Source organism: Protopterus annectens, chromosome 7.part0, assembly GCF_019279795.1.
Source record: "Protopterus annectens isolate FY-2018-M chromosome 7.part0, PAN1.0, whole genome shotgun sequence".
NCBI classification, from domain to species: Eukaryota; Metazoa; Chordata; order Ceratodontiformes; family Protopteridae; genus Protopterus; species Protopterus annectens.
This window is the reverse complement of record NC_056739.1, coordinates 1,055,633,664-1,055,660,376: the sequence shown is the minus strand read 5'-3', so window position 1 is coordinate 1,055,660,376 and position 26,713 is coordinate 1,055,633,664. Positions and strand designations below refer to the sequence as shown.

At 39.8% G+C, this 26,713-nt stretch overlaps 1 protein-coding gene across 1 annotated transcript in view; it reads right to left on the bottom strand.

Moving 5' to 3' along the window:
- Positions 1–7,338: 7,338 nt before the first annotated feature.
- Positions 7,339–26,713, bottom strand: part of LOC122806849 (hyaluronidase-1-like) — an 82,863-nt gene continuing 63,488 nt past the window's right edge. Inside the window, exon 3 of the mRNA XM_044077609.1 lies at positions 7,339–8,600. Coding sequence (XP_043933544.1) covers positions 8,277–8,600 — 324 coding nt within the window. The 3' untranslated portion in view covers positions 7,339–8,276. The remainder of the gene's footprint in view (positions 8,601–26,713) is intronic.

Genomic DNA, 26,713 nt, shown 5'->3' with positions numbered 1-26,713 from the left:
TTAGAGCATGTCTGGTTGTGCCATGCATTGTCTGTGTAACCATATATAAAAGTAACTGCTGGAAAATCATATGGTCCATCTCACTCAGTGCATATAGCTTTTATATGTAGTAACACATTACTTTTCTGGCATCCATGATGTTAACCATATGTCTGATGGCATTGTAATAAAACGTGTCATGAAACAGATTATGTCACTTCCTTTTATAGCATTAACAAAAGAAAATATGCAATGTGTTGTCATGAGAAGTATGTCTTTTTCTTTATTTACTAAATTTGTTTTCTGGGCAAGTGGCTTAATCCTAGTCCAACATTAATCTCAAGCAGCAGACAAAAGCAGTAAAATATGTAAACAGATTTTTTTGTTGTTGTTAACAGTAGGAATACTTCAACATCAGAAAACATAATATACTAAGTCCAAGTTCCACTAACACAACTTTGTTTTCTTTAGAGCCAGTTCCCATTACTTACATCAAACTGCTACTACTCAAGCTAAAACCTTGCTCTCCTTCCACTAACAATCTATCTCCTATATTCCTCAAACTTGCTGCTGACTCAATTGCCTATCCTTTATCTATACTAATTAATTGATCTATTCTGGAATCAACTGCCCCCACCCTTTGGAAATCTTTCTTTACTATCCCTCATCATAAAGGTGGAAATTCCACTGACTCCTCAAACTACAGACCCATTGCCATTTTGTCCCCCCTCTCCAACATATTAGAAAAATGTATTCACTTGCAGATTTTCAATCACCTCCTCACGCACCACTTACTTACCCCTACCCAACATGGATTTTGTCCTCACCACAGCACCACCACTGCCCTCCTCTCCTCCTCTCATATCATTGCAGAGGCCCTAGACAACAATAAACTCATTTCCTGTCTCTTCCTAGATCTCTCCAAAGCCTTCAATACTGTCTCTCATCCTCTACTACTATCCAAACTTGCAAATCTCCACCTATCCCCCTCCGCACTTGCCTGGTTTAATAGTTACCTATCTGGCAGGGAACAATCTGCCAAATGGCTCTCATCCTCCTCACCTTTCCTTTCCATCTCCACTAGTGTTCCCCAAGGCTCCATCTTGGGACCCCTTTTGTTTAACATCTTCACCAATGATCTTTACACCTCATGCAAAAAATCCTCCCTTATTCAGTATGACGACGACTCCACACTTATATCCATCTCAAATAACATTCCTGAACTACACTCCCTGACCCAATAAGCCCTACTATCCACTGAACAATGGCTCTCTCACAACCTACTGATCCTAAATCCCAAAAGACCAAACTCCTACTTTTCCTTCCCAGTTCTCTTTCTCATACAAAACCTCCTTTTTTATTACATCTTCTAACAATACAACTATCCAACCTGACACCCACACAAAACTCATAGGGGTCATTATCGATGATGAACTAAAGTTCAACCTACACATACTCCAGTGTATAAAACAAACAAACCAGAAACTAGGTCTGCTATATCGGAACAAAAAATTCCTAACCCCTGAATCTAGACTTACCCTGGGCCAGGCACTCCTCCTCCCCTCCCTCTTATACACTGCCCCAGTTCTTACCAATATCCAGGCTTCCACTCTGAACAAACTCTAACAGACTTACCATAAAACAGCCAGATTCATTACTAACTCCCCATACAACTCACACCACTGCATTTCTTTAAACTCTCTTCAGTGGCTTGAACTTCCTCAATTTCTTCAATCTTATCAATTTCATATGCTACACTCTATTATTTATAAAACCTCCTTCTGTCCATCTCTATCTTCCTTAGTCTTCATCCACATCCCAACCCAGACCCTCCGTATTTCTAACCAACAATTACTTGACACCTACCACCCAAAAAGGTCAGTAGGCAAACTACTCTACAAACACTCCCTTGCCCATGCTTGGAACAAACTTCCCCTTGACTTATGTTCAATCTCCCACACATCACACTTTAAAAATGAACTAAAAGCTTATTTTCTCGATTCCAGGACCTGCCCTTGCCATGACCCCACCTAGTCTTCCTTCCCTTTATGTACCCTCAAAAGGACCATACTTAGAACCTCATTACACCTCTCTCTCCAATGTGTCTACTATGCATTTGCATAATTTTATACAAACAAAAACATTTTATTGTTGACCTATTGAACTATATCAATGTAAAATCGTTACTTAGCTTCTTTTTTAATGCAACTTCTAACTTTATGCATGTAACCCAACATATGTGAATCTTTTTTCTATAACTGCTATTATATCAATATTGTTTAAAATTGTACTTGTTTAAAAATGTACTACTAGAGCTTTTCTCCTTGGGTCTCCACTGAAAATAGGCCACAAGCCCAGTTGGACAAACCCGATTGACAAATGTCAATAAATAAATAAGTTAATCATGCAACAGCAGCTTGTATTTATAAACAAAAGCATGTTACAGAGCAATACTAAAACATAGGTCTCAGCAGAAAATGCACACAATGTGGAGGTAAGAAAACTGAAAAAGAAATGTACAATCCATATAAAGGTATGCAACAATAATGGAATGCATAGGTCATATGGTGATAACAGGTAATGCATAGGTTGTATTGAGAAAAAAAACAGTAGGGAATGCATATGTCATATGGGGCTATCAATTGTAAAAAGTGTATGCAGAAGTCACATGGAGGTATGTAATAATAAAAGAAAATGCACTGCTGTTATAGAGTCACAGAAAACTAAGATAAAATGTGTAGGCTATACAGAGGTATGCAAAAGGAACATATTCAGTTTATTCATTTAACTTGAAGATAGCAGATAGAAATGCCCCTTTTTATTTATTTACATATTTGTTTGTGTGTTAACCAGTAGAGCACCAATCTGCAAGCATTTTTTTCAGACTTGGCATAGCAGCATTGTTGAACGACTTGCTCAGAATCACATAGTAGGCAGATGGAGGCTGAGGGAATCAAACATTAGACTACAGGAAACAAATCATTAACAGCTAATAGCCTTTTCAGTTAAAGTTCCTGTACTCTGAAAGTCATTTCCCTTAAATCCTACATATTCTTCCCACTACTACTGATCTGCCTACCATGCAGCACTGTCTGGTTAAAAGACACAGTTGGTTTGGAAATATAGAGGGAATCAAATTCAGAGCAATTTCAAGGGTGTTGTTAGCAGCTCACAGCCATAACTCTCTAAGATAAACTGCCATGAAATGTACAGGTCGTACAAAGGTTTTTAATATTTTATGGTAGCTGTAAACAGTGTAAAAGAAGAGACATGCATTATTATGGCTTCATTGGAGTAACATCTGCATTCAGCAAACCTGAGGGTACAGTTTTTATAAACTGCATACCATTCAATAGAGGGTAGGATGCATAATGAGTTGCAGAATACAAGTCTTTTAACTGAAAAGGCTTTTCCTCCTGCATCATTTGTAGATGGGAACTAAAAAGTTGCTCTGGAACTTCTGTGGACATCATAGGACACACAGAGGAAGCCAGCTTCATTGGCTAATGGTGGACATACTAGTCAACAAAGAAAGACACTGTTAGCTAAATATTTCTAGTGAAACTGGTACAATAATGGTAATTCCTAGTGGAAAGAAGTAAAAACTTAAAAAACTGTGTTTTGTTTTATTTCCAGTTCTTTACTATTCATTGCTGACACTGCAGTCGCAAGATGGAGCAGATATTCAGGTTGTGCATACTTTTCTTTTTACAGATGCACTCTCTTTACCAAGAAAATAATTTCACTTCAACACAAAGCAAAAAGAAAAAAAAAACATAAATATAAAAACTTGGCAAGAAGAAATTTAAGTTTCCACCACAGTTCCACATCATAAATTATATTTTTTACATCATTTCCATATTTTTTCACTGTCCCAAAAAAACTGTACCATTCATTAAGTAGGACTCCCATGAAAATTACTTAACTGTGATCTCATTTGTAATAGTTCATAAGTGATAACTAGGCTAAACGGCCTAACTATATTTGTCAAGTTATGATACCACTCATTCTATAGGAGGTATAACTTTGGTATGAGTGGTCTGGCATTTAGCTTCATCTTTATAATACAGACAGAGGTGGAAGACCTGGGGTACATTTACAATTACCTATCCACTAACCCAAGTTGCACTTGAATAAGAGCAAGGAGAAACTCTGCTTCACAATGATGGGAAGGCTGTTCCAGACATGTGGTAGTCTCTGCAAACTATACCTGTCCCTCGAACATGTCTTACTTACATTGCAGAGAAAGTTCAGGTCCCTAGATCAGGTGTTAATCATTTTATGGATGTGCAACAAGTTCAACAAGGGCTGGATCAGAAGCTGCTTTGAAGGCCAGGTATAGATCACCCCTCAGTAGTCTGTAGGAGACCAAGTACAAGGATAAGGATTTCAGGAGGTTTGTGTAGGACGTTTTCTACACCACGTATTCCTTTAGTGAGGAACCTCTGAGGATGCTCCACTTGTTGCATATGTCTAGTCATGTTCATACCAAAACCAAATGGGGCATAGTACTCAATGATTGGTCTGATGAAGGCACAACAGAAAAATGACATATTTGGATCTAGAGACCAAAGTTCCTTCTTTATAAGGATATTTTCTGCACTGAAAAGTTTTGTGATGAACAAGTCGGTTACCTACATTTCCAGAAGGCTCTGATGCAGAAGGTTTACCTATGTTTGCTCAAATCACTCCAGAATGAGTTATGCCTCTTTGATTTTATTATACTGAAAATGAACTCAAAAATTGTAAAAAAGAGAAAAAAAAATATTTGCAGATGGCAAATCTCTCTGCATCCCCATACCTCCCTTACTTATACAAATTAGTTCCACAGTGGAAAAGTGAAAAAAAATGCTGCACTGCATTTCCTGTTTGCATAATATAGGTCAGTGGGGTTTCAATAAGCCATGATAAAAAAGTCACTTGTACAACCTACGCTCAGTGCAGGATAATTCTCACTCCATATTCATGTTTTCTACTTACCTTCTTTTGTTCTACCCATTCTTGTCCTTTGAAAAAATGTCGTCATCTACTGTGCTTCTCTTACCTTCCTACAAAGGTATCACACCAACCAGTTACCATGCAAATAACTCCAGCCCTAAACACTGGAAATAACAGACATTAGCACCACCTAGAGGTCCCAAACAAGTTTTGAGGCTCAATTAGACAAGCTCAAAAATAAATAAATAAACAAATAAACAAACAAATAAATAAATATAACACTCCTAAAACAGACCATAAATTTTGCAGACACTTTTTCTAAGTTGAATAAAACTGCTGATGTGGTGCTTAAGGAATGTATATGTCTACTACCAAGATTATCTTAACACCAACATTATTCATCTAGAAGGAAGGAACAAAATATAATCACAGCAAATGCTTACCTGATGTGCCTAAAAAGTATGGTGACTGGCTGAAATGTTCGTAGTCACATTACCCATAGAATTTACCTACCATTCTGTTCTGCTGTAAAACTCTGAGAGTTCATTACTGGTAATTATGCGGCTAGCCTCTCCACAGTTGTATTTTGTTACTCAATAAGGTTAGAAAAACTGTATTAAAAGAAACAATTGTTATGGTTATATGTTAATCAGAAGCATATCACAGAATGGTGATATGGATAAATGTGTGTGTGTGTGTATGCACATAAACACTTACTTATAAATACAACTGTATCTCCACGAGTGCGTATAGCTATGAGTGTTCAAACACAAACACATACATATATACAATGAAATGAAGAAGGTTGTTGGGATGATTCTCAAATATATCTGCTAAAAAATCAAGAATATGTTACACAGTGTTGACATCCCCATGCTGTGCCAGTAATCAAGGAGCCTGAATCCTCACTACTGACACTGAAGAGGAACATGCATTTGGGATACAAATAGACATACTCGGTATTTCCAGATGCAGGCCTCTCTGCATCAAGCACAATTTCCCTTAAGAGCACCATGACAGCACACTCAGTCCGGGGACTGGTTCCTCTCTACATCTATCCAGACCCCCAATAAGACTCCCCATTGGCACAGCTTAGAGAAGAGTCCTTAGTTGGGGTTACAAGCTAAGTTCTCCCACACCCTCTCTGTGAAATCAGTGCTTTGTATCCCTGCTCCAAGCAGCTGCCAGAAACACACACACACACACTCACTTGAGCACACATGCACGCGTGCACACACACACACACACACACACACACACACACACACACACACACACACACACACACACACACACACACACCTGAGAAAGGCTGACAGATTCACCTGCTGTGCCTCCTTCTGGCCAGACTTTAAGGTAGTATTACTGGCACCAGAGCCCCCTGCCAGCTACTTTAAGGCTCCTACAAGGGTACCCAATTATACTGAGTGACGTTAATATTAATATATGTTCATAAGTTAGTATTAACTGCCCTTGGGAGCTATTGTAAGCAGAGCCAATTATCCCTTGTGAGACTCAAACCCTGCACCTTGTGTTTGTAAGGCAAATACCTTAACCATTAGGCCACCCTCCCAACTCTAAATGACAATGTTGGCCAAACAGCAAGGCTTTCAGAAGTGGCCAGACTTATCACAAAATAAATATATGCAAATACTCTCAAAGCCTAAATATTCTTCAAAAAGGACCAGCCACAATGAAATGTTTAAATATATTTAATAATAAAAGAACAAGAAAATGCTAAATACCTATTTACAGTAAACACCAAAGTTTCAGTCACACAGAATATTAAACATAACACTGATGGAAAGTTTTACACAGTTACAGAAAAACAGTCTTTAGCTAGTCTCACTATCTTTTCCCAATTAGCTAAAATAATTAATGTTCCTACTTACTGAATTCAGCAAGGCAAAATGGGTGAGTGGTCCTTGTTGACAGACTACAAAATGCTCCTGCGACTTCAGTCTCCCCTAATATTAAAACATTTCTGTACAGAATGACATCACATACATCTGGTCATCTGATTCTGTTTTCTGCACTATACCCCATCACTAGAAGCTACCAGGGTTTAACACCTATGTGCTACAATACCCACAGACAGAGCATTGCTCAGATATGGTGTAGCTGCTGGAAGTCAAAGAAACATAAAGCCATTTCACTCTTCCTACAGGAGCTACCAACTATTCTCCAGCACAGACACTGCATCTCTGACTCCATTCAAAAATGTGGTATAACATCTTTATGGCTTAACCCATAAAGTAATTTAATTTCAAGAATATTTTGGAAAGTCAGGTGGATTAAGATTAACCTCTTCACTGCCAGTATATGTTGTTACAATGTATACATTTAAATAGTTACAATAATGCATGTACTTCTCTTTTCCTTCCAGCAGGGCACACTGTTGATACCTTTAACATAAGCAAACCTCACAAATACATTTTCAGCACAAGCATCTTTACAAATCAGTTTGAGATGCAAATGACAGATAATTATTTACAAAATTCCAGCTAGCTGTGCTGGCACATGCCACAAATCCACTGCCCTACGTCTCCCAGCATGGCTGGCAGTACCTCCTATTATCACACACAGCAAAAGTATAAAACAATTGCAAACCTATAAAACATTATGCTATGTAAATTTAGACACCCACTTCTAAAAATAAACTGACAGGCATATGTTAAATTTTTTAGCAAGTTTTAAAATATTAATAATAAAAGTATTTAAAAACTAACATCAAGTTTGTAGGAATGGTAACTATATATACTACTTTCTTGTCACCACTATATCTAAAGTACAAGTATCAGGCAGGTCTTTTCAGTTTGTAAATGAAGCCTGCCAAAGCAGCAAATGCTACACTGACACGTTGCAAACAAGACTGTTTAGTTATAAGCAATATGAAGCTGGCCTAAGATTTAAAGCACTGAAGTTTTCAATAATATCTGCAATCTACTGAGCAGTACAAAATGATGTATCAAAAGCTGCCTGGTAATTTACACAGTGCAACTGATATACAGAATTTACAATGCAACAGGGATAATTTTAGCTAAATAATGTATATATCAATTGATTAGCAAAACTAGCATGTGATATTTTTAACACAACAGTACTGTTTTTTTCATGCAAACAAAAGAAGAAATAATAATTAACTTACACAAATAAATACTGAAATGAACCAAAGTATTTTGCACAGTCTGACTGAGAAAGGTGTCCAATACACGTATTTTGCCCACCCCTATTAGCCAGTCATATGCAATATATATATATATATATATATATATATATATATATATATATATATGTGTGTGTGTGTGTGTGTGTGTGTGTATTTTAGTTGGGAGCGGGACACTCTCCATTCCTGTACATCACTGCACTGTTTTAATATGACAGTGTGCTCCCTTCCAGCCTCTATAACATTGGCACAGAAAGGATTCTGCCATCTCAGTCATATCTGTCTTATTCAGACTTCCCTGAACAAGGAAGCTGGGTCCACCGGAGCCCAGGTTTCTTTTTATTAAGAAGGTTTCAGGATTCAGGTGTAGGTAAGCACTGGATCTCTCAGCTTTTCTCACACACCGTCCATTGCCTGTGCAGAGAGCCTGACTGCAGAGCAAAACACTGTGTGTCACATTCATGATATATCGCCCCAGAACTTTATCTATATATGATTTCACAGTTTGACAGTTATTCTGAAAAAAAAGGAAAAAGAAATAATGAGAAACATAATCTTCATTAAATTCTATCCAGAACTGTAAAATTATGCATTTATCTGCACTGCTGCTACACCTGCCATTCCTATGATCCAAATATACAAAGTTAGCATTAATTCCTCCTATTACTTCAAAAGTACCAAACCTTTATCCTGCCACATACAGGCATCTTGGTTAATTGATTCAAACCAAGTCAGCTGAGAGGGAACATGTTTAGCCATAGCAAGACTGCCCAAAAAGACGTAAACCAAATGTTTTCTTCTGTGGGAGGCAAAACCCCATCCCCTGCACCCCTCCCAAATCTGAGATCACTGCAGGTTGGAGAACAGGTGAGAAAACTCTTGTTTTCTTTGATTAAAGTAAGAACATTCTGAAGGAGTTACTTTGGCCGTCCTACTTTTCAGCGTTGTTTCAGCAGACTCTCTGTCAACAGAATGTCCTGCTCTTTCACAACAGTAGAATGTGGTGATAACCTATTGAATGAATCTTTCAGGTGTGTACAGCCTACAACATTCCACATTCAGTCAAAACCCTAACATGAAGCCCCAAACCCCATCAAATCAACTGTAAATGCATGACCTATACCAGAAGGACAAGACCTAATACAGGAAACTAAAACATATAATTGTACACTCCACAAGTACATACATGTATAAACATGTACAAAAAACATGTCATGCTGAATACAGCTGACTTTAAGAAAATGAACTACGCAATTAAAGTTAATGTTTCACTTTTTAACACATGAAATACTGCAAATAATAAAAATAACCCCAGAAATAATAGCCTGCAATCAAAAATTCATCAGCAGCTAGTAACATGACGTGCCATAGTCCAATAAATAAAATAAAAATGTTTCAAAATCACTTATAAGACTACAAAAAGAGAATAAAAGTATTGTGCAAAAAAAGAGTTGTTTTTAGCATGGTATTTGACTGGTTGTCTTAACAATTCTTCACATCTGTTAATGCTGAATGCTCATTTGCACTGCAGGAAGACTGCAACAATACTGGTTTCAAGAAACATTAGTCAAACGAGTACGAGGAAGTGAAGAACTAAAAATAATGTAAATTATGGTAATTATTCACTATATACCAAAGCTTTTGCTGTAGTATCTGTGTAGTTGTGTCAACTGTTAGCACATAAAAGTTTTCACTTGTACCTTAACATGTTTCAAGCATAAACTGCTTTGAAGAAATAACTACAGGGCTGACCTGGGTGTAATATCAGAAACAGCACTGCTGAAAATAAATCTATGTTCAGATCTGTACCGCATTTTTAACATTTATAATTTAAACTGTTTGTTGTCTTCCATAGTGTCTTTTCTGAGGGGAAGGTATGAAAATACATATGCTTGGGGACTTCTCTTTGCACTGCTTAGATGATGGAGGGCAGTCTGAATAAGTTCTATATACCTGCATGACAATCTTTCTAAAGCAGATATTATGAGAAAATGAATGTGTACAAAACCTGCAGAGAAAATTGAACAATGGCGCCTTAGTTACACTAAATGAGTTTAAAAAAGAACTCAAAGGTGCAAACACAACAAAATTGTCACCAAGTTCCACTCAGTAAACAAAAGACTGAAAGGGAAAGGAGAACAGAAACTTTAGGTAAACCATTTTTAACTGCATTTTAAAGCTTCTAAGTTTGTTGCACAAAGAGGAAGAGTGCTGACAGAGTCTGGATGTAGAGCTACCAAATGTAAGATTTAAACTAAATGTATTTCTGAAGTGAAAGGTGTACGTCAGCACACAGACATCCTTGAAAGCTCTGAAGAAACCTACAATTACAAGGCAGTGGAAATGCTATAGAATCACTGAAAGGTTGCCACTAAAGGCCGAAGGGTGGGAGGCTCGTATAATGGTTAAGATGTTTACCTTACAGACACAAGGTTCAGGGTTTGATTCTCACATGGGGTAATTGGCTAGGCTTTAAATGTCTCACAAGGAAAGTTAGCCTAGTACTAATCTATGAACCTAAGAAAAATAGGAAGAAAGTAAAAAAATGCAGTAAGCACTATAAGAAAAAGAAACTGGTTAACAAATCGGAGATAATTCCACAAGTCCAAAATGTTTCCAAATCTGATCCCGAACTAAGAAGAAGTAAGAAAACCATTCCAGCAATCCACAGCTGTCACAAAGTAAGAGGTAATAAGATCACAAAAAGAAAAAGACAGACTATTTTAAATAATAAAAATTTAAGAAAAATGTATGCTAATAAAAAACAGCATGATGAAATTACAATATTTCATATATAGTATGTGCTGGCTAATAACGATTCTCACTTGTCCCATTAAAAATGTCAAATGGCTCAGCAAAACTGCCTAAATAACAAATGAACTAAATAAATATTGTAGAAAAAAAGACTAATTCTGAGTCTAAAATCATATCTCTAACAAAAGATTCCAGGATAAAAGGAGTCAAGAATGCAAAATGAAATAAAGAGTAAACCAAGTAAAAGTCCCTTTAAAGGCATTCAAGGTTTTATATTGATATTTGCTGATGAAAATCCATTTATACAATGTTCTTACCAGTCTCAGGTGGAAAGACTTGTGCAGTAGAACAAATGAGGTTCTACTCACTGATATTTACTGGTCATACAGCCATGGTTCTCTCCAGCACAACTAAGTGCTGTTTTAGTGTACTACACAATGTAGCACAGTGATGTGTGTTCATAATTATAAATGTAAAACTTTTCCATGCCAACTTCAGTTCACCTACAGAGGATATGATAGTTGATATGTCAAGGAATAACTATGCACAACATAAACAGTATAAGTAACCATAGCAACACACATTATACAAGATTTAAAGTGATCGTAGAACTGCATTGGGGTAGAAGGCAGATAGCTATAAGCCCCTGCTTTAAAGACAATCTTTGTTGCGGAGTGTGCTGCACAACTGCTCTGTTGTGTTTTTGGAGGGCTCCTGCATCAGCATAGAAATGTGCACAACACAGGGCATTAAACATTTTTCCTTGGAAGGTGGGCTACACATTGGCATAACACTAGATTACACAACCATGGCAAAAATATTCTTGTTTGTCACCTTTTTCTGTAGCAGAAAGGAAAGACGATAATGATCTGATTCACACATAAATGTTTAAATTAAAATCAGAGAAAAAGTAAATGCATAATAAATACCAGATATTCAGTCTCACTGTAGCAGATGATCATAATGATGACCTTCACTACAATGAGTGCCAACATGAGTACTTCTTCCCATGCCCTCACTTCTGCTTCTTCTAAAATTTACAGGTTCACATGCTTGAGTAAGTCTGGTCTGATCCATTAATGTCAATGGTGCAGTGATGTTAAGGGGATTTCACACCCCTATGATCCTTAGTTCTGACTCCCAGTTTACTGGGTTCTTTCTGTTAAAAAACACATCAGATTGAAATAATAAGGCTACAACTCTATGGACCTACTGGTTTCTTGCAGGAATTTTTCTGGAGTCAAAGCAGCAGCTGCTCTACATAGACAAAATGGGAAGAGAGGGAAGAGGAAAGATTCCTACTAATGAGGCTTTCTCATAGGTCAGCTGACACAGTGAAGCTCAAACATTTGTTTTATCTATGAATTTTTCAGTTCTCCCACACCATTCTCATTGTGGTCTTAAACCCAGTGTATCTGTCGATGTCTGACCTTTATGATAATTTAACCACATAATTCGTTCTCTCTCATCTTTTGCTGGCTTTGTTGGCTGCTGTCAGTAAGCACAAAAGTATAATTTTGTGAAGTCTCTCACCTTAAGCTATTTCAGTACATTTGCCCTCCTCCCCCAATGTATTACAGGAACCCAGAATGCAGTGTCAACCAAGTCGGTCTGTGTTGCTCTTTTAACTTAGTGGCTCTTGAGTTGCCTGCCCTTAATATAAATTTGCCTTTGGTAGTTCCTTCAGGTCTCATTTTATCTGCTCATACTAGTGAACACTGAAGGATTAAACTGGGAAATGTCTCCCCTTTGATTAGTAAAGCTTGAGACACCCTCCTTTTTACATCATCCTACCTGCTTAGTGCCACACTTACATGACTAATCTAAACACAGGACAAAATGTATCGTCATTCTGCTAGTTTCAACTCCGTTGCCAGCCTTTTAGCACTACATTTCATAAGACAGTGTACAAACTGCATTCTGTTTACAGATAATGAAGTTGTAACAACGATAATAATTCCATCTGTGAGAGATGTAAACATTTAATTAAACTGGAGACTGTCCCCTTACTTATAAACTTTCTCTGTGAGCTTCAGACTCCCCCACCACCACCATGATCCTTCTTTGATCACATCAAAATGTCTTATGCTGAAGCTGTAAAGCGATCACTCCCATACCCTCTAAGAAATAAGATTAAACCTCAGCAAAAATCAGCCACTCATCCATCTCACGTATACCTTCCATAAAGAGGCATCTTGAACAAATACACTCCAAATCTATTACTTTGAACCACAGCAGCAGCAACAGAAATGCTTTATTGATAGGTGATTCTATTGTCATGCACAATGACTCATAATTCAAAAGGCTGGACAAGGAGAGGGCTACAGTGAGTTGTCTTTCAGGCATCAAGATCTCTGACATTACAGGGGTCCTAAGGACAATAACTTCGGACACATATGACTATGGCACAGTAGCAGCACATGTAGGAGTGAATGAGTTAAGATTTAAAACCCTGAGGGATATGCTGAGAGACAAATCAGAACTTTCCATACAAGTTATAAATGCAGGTACACATTAGTCCTGACTGGAATCCATCCTTCATCTCAGATTATGCCTACATGCAAATAATAAATAATCAGCTTTAATAATTGGTTAAATAGTTGTCATTCCAGGAAGATCCAGGAATTTTCAGTATGGGGACAGATGCTCGACAGTCCAGCTTGACTCACCAAGGATTACATTGCATTTCTCATTTCAAGGCTGCTGCATACTGACTAAAGCCTTTGCTGTCCCCTTAGATGCGGCTTAATATCTTCAACCAGACATGCTTCCTATTTGAAAGCACTGTGGCTCCTCCCCTTAAATATGCATATGAATCATTAATGCTGCTGGCCCACTAGGATACACTTCAATATGTCTTACTTGTAAAAAAAAAAAAACTTGCCTCTCCCTTATATGGATTCTGTACAATCTAAAATAATATACTGTACTGAAATAATTACAAAAGCATAAAGTAATTAATCTAGCTTACAGTCAAATTTTCTCAAATGACATTTTTTTTCTTCCACACTTTTTCTAGGATCCTGAATTCTATGTTTGGTGATGACTTTTTTTTTCTGCTGGGTTTGTGTGGAAAAAGAGCAAATGACACAGTACCTGTTCTAAAATAAGTACTTAATGCAGGATGGACTAAAGAAGCTATGTACTGACAGCAAGCTCTTGTGGATCTGGTTATTTTGAGGTTTGTGTCTATTGCGTCCTGTAACACTTACACAGAGAGCTAACAAAAGTAGCAAGGACATCATTTATGGCAAGTGTGCCAATCACATTGGATTCTGCTTTCCTCTTGCAGTGATAGTTATATGGACTGCCTTGCCTCATTCACATCTATACTGCTTGAAAGGCAGTCCACATACAACACTACTATTTCAATGCAACTGAATTGGCGTGTTGAAATAAGCAGTTTGCGTGTGAGAAAATTATTTAATTGAACAAGAAGATGCCTTACTTGCTCAATTTACAAGAATTTTCTTAAATTTAAATGTACTGTGACTCTGAACTTCAGACATTTGTCAGTAACTTGGCATTTCACTAACTGACTGTTGGTGGGTGTAAAACGGGTACCTTGCCTTTTTGAGAGGTTTTGTTTAGTTTCCTTTGGCAGAAGTCTGTTATTCACTGAATGGTATGACAAAATGAAGTACAGGCAAACACAGAAGGCCTCTGGCTAAGGAAGTTCGCAGGTGACTGCAAACTAGGAGCCGAAGTCAAGTCCCCAAATGATGTAGACATCCTACAGAAGGGACTCACTGAGACAGATGCCTGGTGTCAGAGCCATGGCCTCAAGCTCAGTGCCACAAAGTGCAGTGTCATCCCCTTTGTTAAAAACTCTGTACCCATGAACTACCACATAGGCAGCAATCTACTTAACACCGAATGCATGATAAGAGACCTTGGGACCCAGGTGGACAGTAGTCTCTCCTTTGATAGTCACATCGCCACCGTAGTCAGGAAGTCCTTCTACGTGGCACACCTCATCATAAAAGGGTTCTCATCCAGGAAAAAATAGGTCTCTGTTCCCCTCTACTCGTCACTCATTAGACCCATTATAGAGTACAACGCCCCTTTTGGAATGTACCTCACAAGACATCTGCAACAGCTGGAAAGGCCACAGAAGTACCTCACAAAGAGGATTACTGGCCTCAAACAAATTCCCTACACTGACCGCCTCAAAAAACTCCAGCTTTACTCCGTAGCATATCACCTACTCCGAGGTGATCTCTGCCTAACATATATAAATCTATGTCAAACCCAGAGCTGTCGGACATGCTACACCTAAAGAAATCCCAGTCCCTCTGAGCTACATGCTCTAGGGACCTAAACCTTGTCACCACAATAAACAGGACAAGCTGGAGGGATAGATTCCTGTCCCAGAGACTTCCTATACTCTGGAACAACCTACCCATCTATGTCAAGCAAAGTTCTTCATTAGCACTCTTCAAGACAAATCTTGGGAAATAGGAAATACACCCCAGGGATCACTTCTGTGTCTCTGCTGGACAGTGGCACAGGAAAATAACTTTCTTGGGTGGCGTAAGCTATGGAACCTTGCTGGCTAGGCTTACATAGGCCCTTGGGCCGATAACCTAGTACCTACCTATGAACCTATAAAAGTAAGGGTCCTGCAAACAATATTCACAGAACTGTGGTACACCATCTTCTTTATCAAGAGGCCAGGACTGAAGAAAATCTAGGTGACAAAGCCATGAAATTTTCAATGAAGATGAAGCAGCAAGGGTACAGGACATTTTCTTTAGATACGGTTGGTCACAAGGTTCTGGATGAATAGTGACTCTTTAATCAGTATTACAGTGCAGTATTACTGTGTGGTCTACACTGGTAAAAGACATCAGTCTGAAGAGAAGAACATAAAAAAGCAGTTGCTCTTTTGGTTGATTAAGCCTACCTCCTTTTTCTGTAGGGATATGATTAGAAGCTATACACAGTTTTATAACACACTTACTTTATTTTTATAAGGATTGAACAAAAACTGCAGGACTCCATAGGCTTGAACAATTTGTTTAAAAATGCACATCAGCTAAACTGTGATCATGCAAGGGGATAGTGTCAGTACTTTGACTTATGACAGTGGGGCAACTGGTGCACATGTAAAAATATCCATCCCAAGACAATTATTTCAATGATGCATAAATTTCAAATATAATTCACAAAGCATATTCTCCCTGGGCATGGAATCATAGATGGTACAAGGTCACCAAGTCTCATGACCATACTTGCCTTGCCAGTACCTTCTCTCAGGCAGCACATCATTTATCCAGGACGGCCATACTGGTCAACTCTGGGCTAAATTTGTGGACATGCATCTAGTCATTTAGTTTATGTTTAAAGAAAGATATTTGGTCACACTGCTTAACATGCAAGGGAAGTTTACTCCAGAGGTTTGGCAGGCACTGGGTTATGAACCAATGCCCCCATCTTATTTTATTTTCTGTTGGTGAAGATTTAGATCCTCACTTTTAGTATTGGTGGAGATATTAGACTTGCAGATAAACAGGAAGTACAGGACAATCAGGTTTCTAATGGCACTGTGAAAACCCCACTCTGGGCCAGTAATCAAGGAGCCTGAGTCCTCACCACTGACAATGACATTCACGTGGAACAAAAATGGATACCCCTACTATTTCCAGATGCAGCTCTCTGCATCAAGCACAATTTCCCTTAACAGCACACAGGGAACACAGTCAGTCCGTGGGCTGGGTCCTCTCTCTCTCTCTCTCTGTCTCTCTCTCCAGATCCCCAATAAGACTCCCCACTGGCACAGCTGTAGGGTTGAGTCCTCAACCGAGTGCCCAAACCAAGTCCTCCAGCTCCCTCCATGTGAAACCAGTTCTTCATGTCCCTGCTCCAAGCAGCTGACACACAAACAAACTCTTTGAGATTTGATTTTCAGAGACACACACATCTGGAAAAGGCTGGTACAGATTTACTAGCTATACCCACTTCTGCATAGACTATAAGGTAATTACACCACCACCAGACACTCCACAGCCAGCTACACTAAGGCTCTTCCAAGGGTACCCAGTTATACTGAGTGAAATTAATATTCATACAAATGGCAGTGTGACAAACAGCAAGGCTTTCAGGAGCGGCCAGAGCTGTCACCAAATAGATAAGTCCTCTCAAGATTTAAATTTTCTCTAACAGACCAGCCACAATGAAAAGTTTAAATATATTTAATAATGAAAGAATGTGTAAGTACTAGATATCTATTTACAACAAACATGAGAGTTTCAATCACATGAAATATTAAAATAACACAAATAAATAGATTTGCACAGATACAGAAAAACAATACTTAGCTAATCTCACTATATTTTCCTGACTGATCTACAATAATTACTATTCCCTGGTTCACTTAGTAGAGCAAGGCAAGATGAAGTAGGTGAGTGGTTTTCCTTCTTTGTCAGGTTCCAAAAACAGAGTGCCATGAGACTTCAATCTCACCTAGTATTAAAATATCATTTTTGTGATGGATACAGAATGTCATCACATACATCTGGTCATCTGACTTCTGGTTCCCATGCCACCCCCCTTGGCTAGAAGCTGTCAGGATTTAGCACATATGTGTCAATAATACACACACAGAGCCTTGCTAACATCTGCTGCAGCTCCTGGAAGTCATAAAACAATTTCAAACCTCTATCCTTCCAGAGTAGTATTAGTTCACCCCAATGGCAATGCAGAAAGCTTCCTAGTGCATACTTTTTGTTTCTGGCTGCACTGAGAACTGAAAGAGACAATCTTTATGGCCTAAGCCAGACTATTTAATTTCAAATCATTTTCAAAGTTTGAAATTAACCTCTTCTCTTCCAATATTCTCTGTTAAAGCGTATACATTTAAACAGTTACAATAATACATGTATATTTCTTTTTCTGTCCATCAGGGCACACTGTTGGTGCATTTGTAACACAAGCAGCTTTACAAATACATTTTTCAACACAAGCATCTGTACAAATCAATTTGATATGCAAATGACATACAGTTCTTTACAAAATTCCAGCTAGCTGTGCTGACATATGTTACACATTCACTGCAACTGCCCTACTTCTCCTGGCATAGCTGGCAATACTTCACATTGTCACAAGCACATTAAGTGAGACAGAAATATTCCTTCAAAAGTCTGTAAGATGCTGAATAAATGGATACAGCTTCCAGCATCTCTTGATGGCTCAGGGAGGTTAGGCCTGTAATCTTTTTGCCCAAGAACCTTTGTGGTCTTTCAAATTTGTTAATATGTTTAGTGAGATACATCCCAAAAGGGGTATTGTACTCAATTATTAGCTTGATCAATATTAAATATAAAGGACTGAGTGCCTCTTAGGACATTGATGATATTCCTATCTTTTCATTTTGTAGTGGTGTGTCCAGTGGAGTTTGCTGTAGGAGCCTTTGTGAGTTTAAAGGAGAAGAAGATCACAACTTCATGGTTAAGACTTCACACTGGGGAAGGAGATATCAAAAGAGTAGTGTAAAAGGCAGATGCATTTGTAAGATTCAGGTCAAGAATGCTGTGCCCACTAGTAGATTTACCAGCTGCTAAAGGGGAATTTTTGTTTATTAAGTCTATGAATTTTTCAGCACATCCTACATTGGAAATACAGGAGTCCCAGTTTATTAAAGGATAGTTAAAGTCACTTGGAGGCAAAGTGGCTGCCCTTCTGACCCCTATGTGGACCAGAATGAACCAATGATGACAGTAACATCTATCCCTCCATTACTCTTAAGGGATCAAACTTTTCTCCTAGTGGTACAACAGTAATATTTTACAGAACAACCCAAACACTCAGCCTGCATATCCTATTTATACGAGTCTCCAGGAAGAGTTTTCCATGAGAAGATGCTCTGGTAGATTTTTGTGCTTCTTTCCTTGTATGCTAAACATTTTGATCACTAATGCTGAATCAACCAGGGTATGATCCATCCTTTGTGAAGTTCAGAGACTTTTCTTCTGTGTTCCAGTGTAGAAATCCTCTGTTATAGAAAAAGCTTATAAAGCGTTTTGACTGCAGACTTGTGTGCCTTTAATGAGTTTACAACAGCATCCACATTAATTTACTCTGTGATCTACATCAAGGAAAATAAAATAGTTGGTATTCTTCTTTACAAAAAGAAAATATTTAGAAACATATTTCTTTGGGGAAGTTTATAGACTTAATAAAAGAGTTGGGAAGTCTATAGACTTAATAAAAAAAGTACCACAGAAGGAAATAATGACGTGAAACCACCAAACACTGGACCCACACCAATTTGGTTTCATCAAGGGCAGGTTATGCCTAGTCATCCTGGAGGACTTCTTTGAAAATGTCACTAAAGCAATGGAAGAGGGCAAAATGGTTCACACTGCCTACCATGATCTGACCAAGGCATTTACAACAATGCCCCATGACAGCATTGTTGATAAAATCAAGAGGTTAAGTATAAACTTTTATGTCACCCAGTAGATAGCCAGATGGTTCACAGACAGGACCCAGGAAGTTAGAGTTGGGGAATCCACTTTTAGAAAGAGGCCAGTCACAAGGGAAGTCCCTCAGGGATCAGTCCTGGGACTTCTCCTTTTTGGCATTTACGTCTCTGAAGTCAAAGCCAAAGTCAAGGGCCTCTGGCTGACCAAATCTGCAGAAAATTGCAAATAAGGAGCAGTCATAGAATCCCCCACCGACACTAATGTTTTCCAGGAAGGGCTGACCGAGAAATAACTTGAGTCAGAGACATGGACTAAAACTAAATGCCAAGAAATGCATAATAGCATAATTCAGGAGTTTATCCACCCCTGTAACTAACATATTGATAACATGCCCCTAAGAGTTGATCCAGCAGTCAGAGACTTGGAGGCAAACACAGACAGTACTCTAGCCTTTGACCATCACGGTTCTACAGTAGTGAGGAAATCATTCTATTCTGTGCAACTTGTATACAAAAGAATGGCATCTAGGGCCAAGGAGGACATTGTTCCACTGTATTCAGAATTCATCAGACCTATCATTTAAGTATAAATACCCTTTGGTATGTACTTAACTAGGCACATCCAACATTTGGAACATCCACATAGGTTTCTCATTAAAAGAATACAGGTGTAAGTAATATGTCCTATGCAAACCACTTCAAAGCCCTATCATTTTATTATGTCTCCTACAGCCTCTTGAGGGGAGATCTAAACCTGGCATACAAGGCAATGTCAGACCCCACTCTGATGGACCTCCTACATATCCATAAAACAAACAGCTCCAGAATTACCCATTCTAAAGATGTAAACCTTGCCTGTGAAATAAATAGGGCTTGCTGGACAGACATGTATGTATCCCAAATACTATTCCTTCTCTGGAACAGGCTCCCCATCCATGTGATGCAGAGATCCTCACTAACCCAATTCAAGTGCAACTTGGAAAACTGGTTGGGGAACAGGAAGTTAATCAATGGTTTGGCACCTATGTCTGTAATGTTGAATGTTGCAAAGTATAGAATGATTGATGACAAAAAAAAAATCTTGATATTTCCCACTTTTCTGAGATTTAAAAAAGTTCAGTTACAGGCTTGCTGTTCTTGAACTGTTTGTAAGTTTCTTGGAGGCCATTTTTTGCTTGGGCTAAAGGGAAGTCTCTCTGTTGATCAATGGCAGTGAAAAACATTGAGCAGCCTGCCTGCTCCTGTGGGAGTGGTTACTGACTTGAAACTGTAGTTTTATTGGCCATTTTGGGTCAATTCCAAACTCCATCTTCCTCTCTTAAAACCCTCTTTTGCGCGTTTTTGTGCATAGCACAACAGTGGGCAGCGCCGCCTAATTGGGTTTAAACTATTCCTGGCTCCACAAAGTCTGCTCTTCACTTTTTCCCTTAGAACTGCTCTATCTCTCATTTTAAACACCATATTCTCATTCTAAGGCCCTTCACTGGTCCAATTAAGTAATCCTACAAGTTAGCACTATTAACCCATAAGCACTACTTACTCTTATACTCTCTACGATTACCCTGTCCTCTATTGGTCTGTCTTAAATTCAGTTTCCCTATATTACTCTAGCATGTCCAAAGGTCAGTCAATGGTTTCCTCTCCAGTCCAGCTGGTGAATCTGGGAATTTTGAGGCAATGTTACAACTGTCTCATGTACACAGACAACCCTCTCTTCCTCCAAACAGGTTCAAATATATGTGAGAGATGCAACTATTTAGCCAAACTGGAGGCTGAGCTCTCTCATCTCAAAACTGGTGTAACCAGTCAGGAGGAGAAGGTAACCTCACACAACACAATTCCAGTATCACATAGTCCCACCACATCAGCGAACCAAACACATAAATACACAAAAACATACTCGGAGGCTCTAAATAAAAATCTACCTAAGCAACAGAGACCTCCAAAGCAGACATCCAAGCAAACTCTACCTCAAAACAAAACACGCACAACACATAGCCCACAAAGTCAGTGTGCCAAGCAGCCACAACCCTTAAGGCTGAATAACACACCTGATACTCTTGTAATAGGTGACTCTATTGTCAGACACACTGACGTCCCGCTCACCAGGCTGAATAAAGAGAAGGTCACGGTGAGCTGCCTGTCGGGTGCTAGGATCCGCCACATAACGCAAGCACTCAAGTCACTCCAAAGCAAATACAAATATGACTCAGTCATTGTACATGCTGGTGTGAATGACCTGAGATGTACCTCCCTGGACTACATGAAAAGAGACATAGAGGAGCTCTCTGATCATGTAGCCCAGGCTGGTATGACCCTGACCTTGAGCAGCATCTTACCTTCACCTAGAATGATGCCACAGTACAAAGACAAAATGATCGATTTTAACAACTGGCTAAAATTTTGGTGTCATTCAAAGGGGATCCAGTGTCTGTCAGCCTGGAATGACATGCTCGACAAGCCACGTTGCTTTGCTAGGGACGGCTTGCACCTGTCACCACTGGGCTTTCGGATATTGGCAAAGGCTCTTGCCACCCTCATAGTGCCTTTTTTAGGCAAGGCTCAAAAGTCAAACCCACCCCCATAGACAGCACAAGGAACAAGAAACTAAGGGTAATGCTGCTTAACGCCAGAAGTCTTAACCTCAAGATGCACGCACTCGAAGCTCTCCTCAGTATGGAGAACATCGATATCTGTGCAGTGACAGAAACCTGGTTCAAGGCTCCAGAGAGCACCCCAGCACTACCAGGTTATACCTCATATCACGCTTTTCGGCCCCAAAATCCAGACCGAACCACAAAAGGAGGGGGAATTTCCATATTTATCAAGGATATCCACACCTCCAGGTTAGTGGCATTGCACAAAGTATCGGAGACCATCCACGTGCAACTAACAGTGGGCAAGACTGCTTTTCAGTTTATAGCATCCTACAGACCACCCTCTCAAAGTCAGGAATCCCACTCGGCTTTCCTGAAAACATTGGAGAACATGAAGATCTCTCCGAACACCATTATATTGGGCAACTTCAACTACCCAAACATTGACTGGGAGTACTACTCAAGCCCCAGCACCTTAGCCCAAAGGTTCCTGGAAATTATAAACTCAAATGCTATGGAACAGCTAGTCACCACTCCCACAAGAGGGGGCAACATACTAGACCTGATCATTACCAACATGGGGACTCTATGCTCCACACCAGAAGTATATCCCTCATTGGTAAGATCAGACCATAAATTAATTTCACTGGATGTCCACATCCTGACCCCACCCCCAGCCCAGAAAACCACAGTGAAAAACTTCTCAAAAGCGAACTTCTCACTTCTCAAAACCGAAGTGGAATCCTTCAAGGCCCCAGGGCCAGTGGAAACTACGGCCCAAACTGCAGAATCCTATATAAATGCATTCTACGGACATCTCCAGGAATGCATGGATCATGCTATCCCAAACAAAACCAAGACCCAATCATCCAAAGGCAGGCGTCCAGTCTGGTGGACCCCTGCCATAAATAAACTGTACAACAGAAGGAGGAAGCTACTACATGATAGAGCAAAATCTCTAATAGGGAAGGCATCTCTGATCAGTACTAGCAAAAAATTACGATCCCTCATAAAATCCTCCAAGGCCAGCTTCGAGAGAAAAATTGCACAGGACACCAAAGACAATCATAATGCTTTTTTCAGTAATGTTAGGAACCTGGGATGCAACTCCCAGACTTGTTCTGAGTTGATTCTAAACGACAAAAAATACACTGAACCCACAGACATCGCCAATATCCTGGCAGACAGGTTCAGTGCAAACTTCTCCCCCCCAAAACAGCAAGTATCTATCCCGGCAGAGGGCTGCCTCCCAAACATCTCTGATGCTCAGGTGAAGGCTGCCCTCTCCAAAGCAAAAAACACTGCTTCCATGGGACCAGATGGCGTCCCAAGTTGCGTCCTACATGAACTCCAAGAGGAGCTAATCCCTCAAATAAAACAGCTATACAATCTCAGCCTCACTACAGGATATGTGCCCACAGAATGGCTTACAGCAACAGTGGTCCCACTCCACAAAGGTGGAGCCTCTACGGACCCTGGAAACTATCGCCCCATAAGCCTGACTAGCTTAGTCTGCAAGGCTATGGAGAGGATCATCATGGAGCTCATAAACAAAGACGTTGGGGACCTACAGACACTAGATCTTACCCAGTTTGGCTTTGTCAAGGGCAGATCCTGCCTTTTGAACCTGGATGACTTCTTCGAAACAGTCACCAAAGCCATAGATGAAGGGAAGGTAGTCCACACAGCCTATCTGGACCTTGCAAAGGCATTTGACACAATACCCCACTCAGGCATCATAGATAAGCTATCCAGCTTAAATATAGACCCCTATGTCACAAGATGGGTCGCAAACTGGCTCAAAGATAGAACCCACAGAGTGAGAGTTGCTGGAGCCATGTCAAACTCGAAACCGGTCACAAGTGGCATCCCACAAGGTTCTGTCCTGGGACCACTCTTGTTCGGTATATACTTTTCCGAGGTACAGGCAAACGTGAGAAGACTATGGCTCACCAAGTTCACAGACGACTGCAAACTGGGCGCCATAATCGACTCTCCAGCTGACACAAACATCCTTCAAAAAGGTCTCACAGAGACAGATAACTGGTGCCAGCGCCATGGTTTAAAGCTAAATGCCAAAAAATGTATAGTCATACCCTTTGGCAAAAACAATGTGCCCACAAATTACCACATAGGCAGAAACCCATTAAGTACAGAGAAAGTTATTAGGGACCTGGGGACCCAAGTTGATAGCAATCTCTCCGTTGAAAACCACATTGCCAAAGTGGTTAGAAAGACCTTCTACATAGCCCACCTCATAACGAAGGGTTTCACATCTAGATCAAGAGAGGTAATCGTGCCCCTTTATTCATCCCTCATCAGGCCCATCATAGAATACAATGCCCCTTTTGGGATGTACCTTACCCGACACCTGCAGCAATTAGAAAGACCCCAAAAGTATCTCACCAAGAGGATCAAGAGTCTCAAACAGATGCCATATGCTGCTCGGTTAAAAAAACTCCAGCTCTACTCAGTTGCATACCGCCCACTTCAAGGCGATTTATGCCTGACATATAAAGCTATGTCAAATCCAGAATTAATGGACATGCACCACCTCAGTAAATCTAAATCCCTTAGAGCCACACGCTTGAGGGACTTGAACCTCAGCACAGAAATAAATAGAACTTGCTGGAGGGACAGGTTGATAACCCAGAGGCTCCCTTCGCTCTGGAATAGAATTCCAGTTCATGTGAGGCAGAGCACCTCACTGAATTTCTTCAAGAAGAATCTCGATAGATGGATGGGGGATCGTAGGTTTGTCCCAGGGATTACTCCCGTGTCACTATTAGACAGACGCACAGTAAACTAAACCTTAAAAAGGGCACAGTATACTCAAATCAAGGGGTGGCGTAAGCCATATAGAATCGGGCTAGGCTTATAATTGCCCCAGGGCAGATAGCCTAGTATGAACCTATGAACCTATGGACACAAGCAGCCTGTAAATGTTTCATCTCCCAGGCCTCTGCTTGTACATGCTTCATCTCCTAAGCCCGTGCATACACTTTTCAAGGGCACCAGAACTTGTCAGAGATTTGAGATGCATGATTAAGCTTAAAAGGCCCTTGTGGTCATTAGCCTAGTACACACCTATGAACTCATGAACCCAAGCTAGCTGAAATGTGAATATATAAAAATTAAACAGAGAAATAAAACCAAGAATAGTACACTACAAGGGGAAAGTGAGACACCACTGAAGTGCTCTGAAATTAAATTAACAGCTAAAGCTTTTGAGCATCAAGAAGACTAGAAGAGGTAGATGCCTTCCGGCACAGGTTTATAGGCAGTCATACCAGGTTAGGTAATTGAAAGCATCAGGGGAAGGTGAAAGACGGTACTGCAGTGAAGATCTGGCAAGAAATGTCAGTTGTGCAAGCAAAGAAGTTTAGAATTAAGGAATTATGTCAAAATAACTTCCTCAAAGTAGGTCTAAACATCATGAAGAGCAGCTAATATGAACGAACTGCATGACATATTTTGTAATGTTGATGTGAGGGCACCTGACACATTTACAGAAGGCTGCCAATTCTCATCCGGAGAGAAGAATCAAGAGACTATTGTGTGAGTCACCTCCATAGTAAATATTAGTTACCTGAACGTTGGAGGAGCTCACTTCAGTAAGAGGAATAGGTTAAAGAGATATTTGTCTATTCAACATTCGGGGGGGAGGCATGCTGGGGGTGCACCTGATGTTATCACTCCTGAAGAACACAGACGGTGACAAGGAGCGTGTCTGCAATATAATGAGGTAGGCATGTTTAGGAGAACTGCTGCAGAAGTGAGGTGATTCCTATCTATACCCACTACATGTCTATCTATCAACAAACATAGGAAGAAAGGTTAAGGTGCAAAAATGAGCTGGAAAATTCCTGTGAGCAACAGCTGCAATGTTAAGGACTCCCTTTCCTCTCTGACTCTCATTCCTGGTAACAAAAAAAAAAAACAGAGACTCTACCGGTTGGAGGAATGGCAGCTATGAATCCAGAGTGAATGATAAACTGGACAGGGAGGTATATAGCACTAATAATAGTAAATGTGCCATTTTAACACAAACACAATAAAAACCCCACTTAGAAACAGACGGCAGGAAAAAAAAAAAAAAAGAAAGAAAATACTGGGTGAGCATCCAAAATGTCCACTACATAATGAACTTGCTCAGACCACAGAATCTTATACTGGACTAGTTCCTAAAATAGCAGCAAATACTTTTGAGACAGGTTTGTATTTCTGACTCTGTCTACAGACTGTGATGGGGGGGGGGGAGTTTAAACTGGAGATGGAAGTGAGTAGACTTTTTTTTATGAAAGTCCACAGATTATGAGTCTGTTATCAGGTCTAACAGCTAACTGTTTGCTATGCTATTGTCATACGTGTCAAGATGCTTTAAGAACTAATCTCGTCTCCCAGTTCTGTTGGCATACAAGAGATAAAGCCCTGACTGTGATGGAATAAGGAGACGTTGTCATCTCACACATCTTCAGGAGGAGGGGTGAGAAACAGGTGTGTGGACCTGCTCTCTGTGGATGAGTCCCTAGCAGAAACCAAGGACTGCATAGGTGATGTACTGTGTAAAGAGTCAGGCCCAAGTGGTTACACCATTCAGGGACATATGACTGTACAGTACAAAGGCTCACTGCACACTAACCCTCAGGACAGTAACAGACATATGCAAAAGGAGGATAGGGCTTAATGTAAAAGCCAATGTGCCGATACAATGATTTATTTATTTATTTAACATTTGTTAACTGGCAAAGTCTGACTTGGAACTAAGCCAATTTTCATCAGAGGCCTGGAGAGAAATGCTCCAAACACGTCTTTGTAATGTGGGAGGAAAATGGCACACCTGGAGGAAACCAA